This window comes from Trichomycterus rosablanca, chromosome 9 (assembly GCF_030014385.1).
Source record: "Trichomycterus rosablanca isolate fTriRos1 chromosome 9, fTriRos1.hap1, whole genome shotgun sequence".
NCBI lineage: Eukaryota > Metazoa > Chordata > Actinopteri > Siluriformes > Trichomycteridae > Trichomycterus > Trichomycterus rosablanca.
This window is the reverse complement of record NC_085996.1, coordinates 33,668,485-33,678,431: the sequence shown is the minus strand read 5'-3', so window position 1 is coordinate 33,678,431 and position 9,947 is coordinate 33,668,485. Positions and strand designations below refer to the sequence as shown.

Here is a 9,947-nt window from a genome sequence, read left to right as displayed (position 1 = left end):
TGTGCAATTATTTTGCCAAATAATTGCTCCAGAACAATGGAGGCTGAGTTTATTATTTCACTGCCTAGGGCAAAGTAAACCTAATGTTGCTTAAGATACACAGCTGTTAATTTAACACACCTTTTTGCCTAAATCTGGGCATGTTAACCTGTATGTTGTACAGCTGTAACTAGACAAACAAGGTTCTAATTGCAGTATGTACAAAAATAAAGGGTTCAGGTAGTTCAGCCATGGTCTCATAAAGTCAAGTACTATTTGTCTAATGAGATTTAGGATCTGGGGTAGTCAAAACAAGCACAGTTGAATGTACAGCACATGCAAAACATCTTGTTTACTTAAAATATTTGAGTTTTAAAAGTAAAGATTTTAGAAATAGATGTACTATTAAAATCAGTACTTGCTCATGTTTTAAATGCACTGTGGTTCTTGTTTGTATCTTTTAGCTTTCAGAAAGGGTTGGATATTGTTCATATTCAGTGCTACAGTCTGTAGTTTATACCATACACTTACTCATTTCCTTAACCGCTTATCCAATTAGGGTCGCGGGGCGCCCCGCCTTGCCTTGCACCCAGCTTTTTCAGTGGGCGCAAGGCACACAGTAACACCCTTGACAGGGCACCAGTCCATCGCAGGGCAGACACACACACACACATACACACACACACACACACATTCACCTATAGGGCAATTCAATCTCTCCAATTAAATTGGTAAAAACACAAGCTGGAACCAGAGCTGGGGTCTCGAATATATCGTATCGAATCTCAGCTCTGCCTTGCCAGCTGAGGCTGAGCGGCCACATGAACAACGATTGGCCTGTTGTTCAGATGGGCGGGACTAAGTCAGATGGGGTCTCTCTCTCATGACTGGTGCAATTACCACCTCTGCTGGCTGATTGATGGCGGCTGCACAGAGATGAGAAAAGAGTGCTCTTAGGGTGTGTCCTTACGTACACGCAGCTAAGCTGCACTGCACTCGTCAAAGTGTAGGTGATAAGATGCATACGGCATGCTGCCCACGTGTCGGAGGGGGCGTGGGTTAGCTTTGTTCTCCTCAATCAGAGCAGGGATCGGCATTGGTGGAGAGTAAGCATGATGCATTGGGGCAATTGGACGCGCTAAAAAAAAGGGAGAAAATGCATAAAAAAAAAAAAAAAAAAAAAAAAAAAAAAATATATATATATATATATATATATAAAAATAAAGCACCCGGACTGCCCCACCTGGGGATCGAACCCAGGACTTTCTTGCTGTGAGGCGACAGTGTACCCACCGAGCCACCATGCCACCATGCCACCCTATACTATACATATTAATTCATATTCAATGCTACAGTCTGTAGTTTATACCATACAAATTAATTTTTACTGCATTGTTGTCACTTGGGGTTGCACAGTGGCTCGGTGGGTATTACTGTCACCTCACAGCAGGAGGGTCCTGAATAGACCCTGAATAGGATAAGGCGGTGATCTTATCTGGTGCCAGATAACTGATTTTTATCAGTTCTGTGCATTCTATGCTACATAGTGTGTAACTATACTATTTGACGTGCACTAATTAAACATTAAAATGAGCAAACTAGTGTGTGATTGGGACACATCTATTTCAACTAACATAAGTTCTGTCTTTAGGAAGCATAGTTTGGATTACAAAATTGAAACTAATTTTATTCTTTCCTAATAAATCTTTGTTCTTACTAATCTTTAAGCTCAAAGCACCCAACAGATTGTACAGGAAAATTCTGGTCTTTTAACAATAACAACAACCAGGTTAATAAAATCAAGCATGCAGCCCTGCATTTGTGTTTCATACACAAACATTGTCAGTAGAATAGGTTGTACTAAAGACTTTGCTTGGTCGAGTATTTATTATAATTAGTCATCATACACTGTTCATGTACTTAAACAACTAATCTACCCACCCCATTAATGCAATGTGCACACTACATGATTTTCTAGTTGTAAATGATTTTGTGGGAAAACGTTTCTTGATAGAAGACAGCATGTTTCTGCCATGAGTGCTGCTTTATTTCACCACTTAGCAACCCAATTTCTCAAGTCACTAATCAGTCAATGAGCCATAGATATATCCAGCAGGTTTTAATTTTGTCGATCAGTTAAAAAACTAGTAACACACAGTAAGGGAGCAAGAGAGCAGAGGAGGGAGGTACGGCTGCTCCTGTATTTTTAAGTGGTTGCCACAGTGAAGCATTCTGATCTGCACACCTAAATTGGAACAGTTTGGAACACTGTGATGGTGTTTTTTTTTTCTACTTTATTTGAGCATTTTCTCCTATTTTCTGTTGTCTTCCGCTGCTGGGGGATCCCTGATTGCAGTGAACGTGGGTATATTGCTGCTCACGCCTCCTCCGACCAGCATGCAGCCCTAAGCGGAACCCTTTTTCACCCATGCATTCTGCACAGGAGCCTCTCTATCTGCTAATCAGGGTCCTTACACAAGACCCCACCCACCCACCCACCCACCCACCCACCCACCCACGTAGTCCGGTCATCCCGTCCTAGCAGAAACATGTCTGCCAATTATACCCGGTAGATGGCGCCCAGCCGACCGGTGGCAACCCCGAGTTTTGAACCGAGGAGCTCATAATCTCGGGGCTGGTGTGCTAGGGGAATATCCCGCTGCACCACCTGGGTGCCTCCACGTCTGTGACGGTGTTTAACATTAAACTTGAACTGATGAATCATGGGTAACCTGTAACTACCTGGCCTGTCATGAATGGATCCATGATGTTTAAATCCTAATAAAAAAATTACTAATAAAAAAACTCAGCCTTTCCTGGATGCTGCTTTTGTACCAAACTATGATTACAATTACATCTCCTGTTTAAAATTGCATCATTATTTAGTTTTTTCAGCTCATTACTAGCCCTAAATTGCCCCCGTCCCAACTTTTTTAAAAATGTGTTGCAGGCCTGAAATGCAGGAATGGAGGTTTATTAATAAATGAAATGAAGTTAAGCACATAAAACATGAAATATCTCAGGTTCATCCTGTCTGCAATCAAATAAAAGTCAAAGTAAATGTAAGGAACACTGTATTTGTATTTTATTTGCATTTTCCATACTGTCTCAACTTTTTCTGATTTGGGGTTGTAAAAAACGTTTTAACTTTGAAACAAAGGCGTGTTTACCACCGTGCTACATAATTATTCCTATTGATTATACTTTTATTCATTTGGAAACAAAGGCTACCAATTGTTGCAGTTTTGCAAGTAGCATTTTGGTCAATTCTTACTTGATACAAGACTCTATGTATCTGTCTGTCTGTCTGTCTGTCTGTCTGTCTGTCTGTCTGTCTGTCTGTCTGTCTGTCTGTCTACTTACATACATACATACACACATGTATAAAATACTCATGGATTGCAGGGTTAAGGCACTTTTAATATGAATTATAATGGATGATGGACTCAGTGGTAGAGCTGAGGGTTGAACTGATGGTGGAGGTGATTCTTTGTGGAACAGTGATTGATTATGTGCCTTTTTTTGTTAATAAGCTAAATATTTTGTAATCAATTACTAAAGTAATTTGGAATGAGGACCATAAGGACCACACATACATACAGAGTGTGATGGAGCCACATGCTGTTTTTTTTAAAGATGATGACATCACAGTAGCAGCCTGTGTCTGAACATTCTAAATTTCATCTCTACATTTCATCTCTCTCACTCAGTTCAGCATTGTTGATCAGCACTGATGAACTCTACAGCACAACAGGTACTCTCACCTTTTATTTTATTTATTTAATTTAAAATAGACTTATTAAACTTCAAAAATTGTATAAAACATGTAAAAAGCTGCTTAGTGACCTATAAATAATAAAATATAAAAAAAATGTAAAATATAAAAAAGGATAGTTTATAACATTTGTATAAGGTTAATAACCAATAAAAACATTTCAGCTTTCTTCACAAATGTATTAATTTAAAGTGAAAATGCTTACACACTGAAATATAGTTTATAAATTAAACTGTTAATTTATCTTCTAATAATCTCTGTAAAAAATAATTTATTATTTAACAAATATATAAAACAGCCCTAGAGGACATCTTCCCTATACCAGAAATATTCAGTAATATGCAAATTAGGCAGGTCCTGATGTCATCCTACCATCCCATAATATTAGGCTGGCTCAAGTGCTTAAAAGACAAAATACAAAATCCACTATTTTGGCTCTGATACAAATCGCAAACAACAACTCAACAGTCTAAACTTTTAGTGCACTACAGTGATAGTACTCTGACCATAGGTACTACACACTATGTGATTTGATATGGACCCAGGTGTACTAGCCAAGCATAGCATGCTGGCTTCTCTTACTGAGAAGCTGCATCAGGAGGCCTATCATGGTTTAAGTCTAATGTATGTAGGGATATGTGTCAGCCTCAGTGTGGAGCTACATCAGGAGGCCTATCATGGTTTAAGTGTAGTGTAAGTCGTGATATTTGTAGGCCTCAGTGTGGAGCTGCACCAGGATAGTTCTAAAGTTTTAAATGTAATATTTATTGTGTGTATGTCTTAACGTGAAGATGCACCAAGAGGCCTACAATGACTTAAGTTGAAAATGATTAAATATGTATTAAACGTGTGTTAACTCCATTAGCAGGCCTATAATGATTTAAGTGTAATGTATTAAGTGATGGTGTGTATGTAGGCCTCAGTCTGAAGCTCCATTAGGAGGCATATAATGGTTTAGGGGCAGTATTAGTTAATTGTATATAGGCCTTAGTATGGAGATGCATCAGCAGGCCTGTAATGGTTTAAGCATAATATAAATTAAGAGTGTAGGCCTCAGTGTGGAGCTGCATAAGAAGATATATAATGAACTGTGCATAGGCCTTGGTGTGGGACTGCATCAGGAGGCCTATAATGGTTGAGGTGTTATATACAGTATATGCTGTGATGTGAGTGTAGCTCTCAGTGTGGAGCTGCATCAGGAGGTCTATAATGGTTGAAGTGTTATATACAGTATATGCTTTGATGTAAGAGTAACTCTTTCTTTGTTGTTGCAGGTGTATTACGCAAACATGGCCAGTAACGTCCAGTGGGTGGCATCCAGTTATCCACTGCGTTCTGTCCCTTTTCCTTATAATTACCCATCTTCGTCTTTAGCGATGATGACCCCACAGTCTCAGGGGTACAATTATTACTTACCGTATGGACAGGTACGTTATTTTGAGTTTGATTCCCCTAAGTAAATATTTATGTATGGATCTGTGTAGGCCTTATTTCAAAATTGACTCTTGATATTTTGATTTCCATTTTTTAATTACAGTTCTGCTCACCGTACATCCAGAATGTCCAGCAGTATCAGTACTCAATGGCTAAGGCCTCGGAGGGTGTATACAATAGAGCCAATATTCATTATGGATCTGTGTACAGTAAGTAGCTCTTGTATGAAAATCTCTTAAAAGCTGATATTTCACCTATAAAACAAATGACCCGTTGTTAGCAACGGGTTTCCAAATGCTTTAGTTGTATTTCTGAAGTATATCTGATATGGGACAGAACATAATGTGTCTTGCTTTTCTATCTGGTTTCAGCCACATATCAGTACCAACCTTATGGGGCATCTGCCATGATGAACCCTGTCCAGCACCGTGAAGCACCACAGGCTCAGTGGAAAGCTCCACCCACCCCGCCTAAAAGAGTATGCTAACATCGTTTTCTTAATGTTCATAATTCTTTTAATAGTAGAATTTATTCCCACAATTTTATTTTAGTGTAAATATTGCTAGTACTTACAAATGCCAACTTATTTTTCCCACAGATTGTAATCCGAGACCCCAATCAAGGCGGACGAGACATTACAGAGGAGATCATGTCTGGACTATGTATGATAATTCTGCTCCATGCACAGTTAGCCACTAGAGACACTGTTATTATGTATAAATATAATAATAATGCTTTATTTCCACAGATCATGAGAACAAACATGCCCAGGATCACGAGTCACACCCAGTCACTTCCATCCGTCCAATGGAAAGTGTCGATGGCAACTTGGCTCCAACCTCATCTCCACCTTCAGCTCCTCCTTCAGTTCGTGAACTGTCTGGATCGCGTGGAAGTGTGGACGTTCCTGTCACAGAGGAAGAGAAGAAAGAAGACGAGGAACCAGAGACAAAGAATACTGAGATGCTTCTGACATGTGATCAGGACTCGGTTAATGACTCTGTACTCAATGTAGCGCCCAATGAGAGCGCTTCTTTTGAATCTCTTTCAGGCTCTACTCCCAACGAAGTGCCTGGTGAGAATGTCACCTTTGGCACTGGGAAGGCTGATGGTGAGGTTACGCCAAATCTGGTGCCCTTGGCCACAACTGCTTCTGGTCCTGTGGAGCAGCAGGGGTGCCTGAGCAATGACCTCCTCCATGAAGAGGAGAGAATTAAGAAAATCATTGACCTCACTGTGGAAAGAGTCACGTCAGAGCCGAACTTCTCAGTGACTTGTGCAACCATGTGCTACCAAATGAAAGAGGTGGGTGTGGTTCCCCGATGTCCAAACTTGATCTGTTTAATGATAAATGTTTTCAAATGTTGCAGTTGTTGTGTGGAATTGATATCTTTTTCAATGTACTAGTTAAGAGTCATGTCCAAAACCATGGCTTATTCCAAGAAGGATGCAGAAGAACCTGAGAGGGTGCTTCACAGCATTCATCTATTTCTTTATTTCAAAGGGTTTGACTATAGCATAAAACAAAATAGCTTCATAAAATGTACAATAAAAGTGTATCAATACATTTTCTTTTTATTTTAATTGGTTCTTGTTAATGATCAGCTGAAGGAACCCACATTGGAGAAACTGCTGCTCAGCCGCTGCCAGGAAGAGCTAAAGAAAGAGAAGAAACATGACAGGGATCTCACAAAAAAGCAGAAAGAGCTAGAAGCAGCCACAGAGGTTTCTTTTTTATAATTTTAGTAAATTATTGAACGTCTTTGGCCTTTTTTGTTTTGTCGATGCATTACGCTTTAAAATTGAGTGGGAGAAATGCATGTACATTGATCAGGCATAACATTAAAACCACCTCCTTGTTTCTTGGCTGGATTTATTTGGTTGGTGGACTATTCTCAGTCCAGCAGTGACAGTGAGTTGTTTAAAAACTCAAGCAGCGGTGCTGTGTCTTATCCACTCATACCAGCACAACACACACTAACACACCACCACCATGTCAGTGTCACTGCAGTGCTGAGAATGATCCACCACCCAAATAATACCTACTCTGTGGTGGTCCTGTGGGGGTCCTGACCATCGAAGAAAAGGGTGAAAGCAGGCTAAAAAAGTATGTAGAGAAACTGATGGACTACAGTCAGTAATTGTAGAACTACAAAGCTCCTATATGGTAAGTGGAGCTGACAGAATGGACAGTGAGTGTAGAAACAAGGAAGTGGTCATAATGTTATTCCAGATTGGTAAATACTTTCGAATTCCTTAATTTCTTCTCCTCTTTCACCTTTTTACAATCAGAAATCACTAATTTATTCCTTTTTTTTTGCTATAAAAAGAATAACTGGGAGCTCAGGATCAAAAATCAGGACACAGAAACCAGCAATGAGGTCCACAAAGAGGATAAAAAGGAGGAGCAGAAGGACCTGAAGGAGAGAACCCCAGTCCAGCAGAGTGTACCGCTCAAAAAGGACATCATTAAAGGAACAGGAGGACAGCAGGGCAGTTTTAGATTTCCCTTTAAGAACCAAACTGTCAGACCGTCCCACCAAAACAACATCAACAAGGTACAAACCAGAGCAAACAGGATTTGAAATTCAGGTCATGTGACCATAAACTTCTGCTATTCCGAATTGAATAAGATCTTGGCATCACTTTCACCATGTCTTCTGTTTTATATCAGTTTGTTCAGGGAGAAAATTACTAATCTGTTCTTTTCTTTTTTGATGTAAAAAAGAATAACTGGGAGCTCAGGACCAAAAATCAGGACACAGAAACCAGCAATGAGGTCCACAAAGAGGATAAAAATGAGGACCAGAAGGACCAGAAGAACCTGAAGGAGAGAACCCCAGTCCAGCAGAGTGTACCGTCCAAAAAGGACATCATTAAAGGAACAGGAGGACAGCAGGGCAGTTTTAGATTTCCCTTTAAGAACCAAACTGTCAGACTGTCCCACCAAAACAACATCAATAAGGTAAAAACCAAAGCAAACAGGATTTAAAATTTAGGTCATGTGACCATAAAGTTCTGCTATTCCGAATTGAATAAGATCTTGGCATCACTTTCACCATGTCCTCTGTTTTATATCAGTTTGTTCAGGGAGAAAATTACTAATCTGTTCTTTCCTTTTTTGATGTAAAAAAGAATAACTGGGAGCCCAGGACCAAAAATCAGGACGCAGAAACCAGCAATGAGGTCCACAAAGAGAATAAAAAGGAGGAGCAGAAGGACCTGAAGGAGAGAACCCCAGTCCAGCAGAGGGTACCGTCCAAAAAGGACATCATTAGAGGAACAGAAGGACGAGAAGTCCAGAGACAGCAGGGCGGTTTTAGATTTCCCTTTAAGAACCAAACTGTTAGACCGTCCCACCAAAACAACATCAACAAGGTACAAACCAGAGCAAACAGGGTTTGAAATTCTGGTCATGTGACCATAAAGTTCCACTACTCTGCTACTGGACATGGCATCACTTTCACCATGTCTCCTGTTTATTGTAACTTAAACCACAGCCTGGTGCCTTGAACTGCAACCAGCTTGATGCCCCTGGTAAAAGCAGCTCATGGCAAAAGGAGCAAGAAGGAGGCAGAAGAATCAACGCTGAAAATGATGGAGCTGCTTATTTTAGGCGAGCCAGTCAACATATTGTTTCACCCAGGATTCATCTGTTCTCAGTCATTTTATTGACTCACTTTCTCATCACTCATCCTACAATAATGCTTATTTTCTCTAGAGTTCTGTTAGCACCAAGATAACAGCAGTGCACTTTTCTAAACTGTTTCGGTACCTACAGATGTTTAAGATTTTATTACTTCAACAGTTTCTCCTCTTTCCTCCTGCACAGAAGGAGCTGGGAATGTCAGGACAGAAGGTACAGAGGACAAGACATCTATCCTTGTCCCTACATTGAGGAACATTAGAGAGAGTAGGTAGGAGAAGTAGATTTGACTTCCTTTACACATTGACTATGTCTGTTTACAGATTTAATAATGATTTCTATCTTCACAGAGTCCTGAACTAGAAGAAAACCTTGTGAAACAGCCAGACTCTACAGAACAGCTGCCTCCAAAAACCATGAGCAATAAAGTCCATCAAATTTCATTGTGTTGATGTTGTTTTTTATTCCTCCATTTGTACATGTTACTTTTCTTTAGTGAACCTAGATGGACAACACAGCTCTACATAAACTCTCATGTTTACTTATGAGACCTTAAATAAACTAAATAATTTTGAATGTATTTTCAACTCAAATAATGATGAATGTATTTTTACTTTCTGCCATGTTTTTCATACTACATTTTAAAAGCTACATCTTTTTATTGGCCAAACTGTGCACTATGTAGGTTTTGCAATTCATTTTTGTTATATCCTATCTAGTAATCTGGGACAGTGGTAGCCTAGTGGGTAGAGTGCTGGGTTATCAACCGGAAGATCGGCGGTTCAAATCCAGACTCTGCTATGCAGCCACTGTTGGGTCCTTAAGCAAAGCCCTTAACCCTGTCTGCTCCAGGGGCGCTGTACAATGGCTGACCCTGCGCTCTGACCCTAGCTTCCAAAAAAAGCTGGGATATGCGAAGAATGAATTTCATTGTACTGTACAACTGTGTATGTATATATGCCAAATAAAGTATATCTTATTATGCACTTAATGCCAAGTTCACACTACACGACTTTTGGAACTGTCGGATGGCTATACACTACACGACCGGATCTCTTGTAATTGGGAGTCTTTTAAGTCGTTGTGGTTTTTACACTACACGACTGATCGGCA

General features: G+C 39.9%; 1 protein-coding gene across 1 annotated transcript; it reads left to right on the top strand.

The window, feature by feature from the left end:
* Positions 1-3,712: 3,712 nt before the first annotated feature.
* Positions 3,713-9,277, top strand: LOC134320090 (eukaryotic translation initiation factor 4 gamma 1-like). The gene is made up of 13 exons (XM_063001392.1): positions 3,713-3,733; positions 5,029-5,181; positions 5,292-5,397; positions 5,560-5,666; positions 5,787-5,850; positions 5,937-6,493; positions 6,794-6,913; positions 7,519-7,746; positions 7,917-8,153; positions 8,324-8,566; positions 8,689-8,804; positions 9,021-9,105; positions 9,185-9,277. The coding sequence occupies exons 1-12, from the start codon at positions 3,713-3,715 to the stop codon at positions 9,094-9,096; spliced, it is 2,028 nt and encodes a 675-aa protein (XP_062857462.1). The 3' UTR covers positions 9,097-9,105; positions 9,185-9,277.
* The last annotated feature ends 670 nt before the right edge of the window (positions 9,278-9,947 follow it).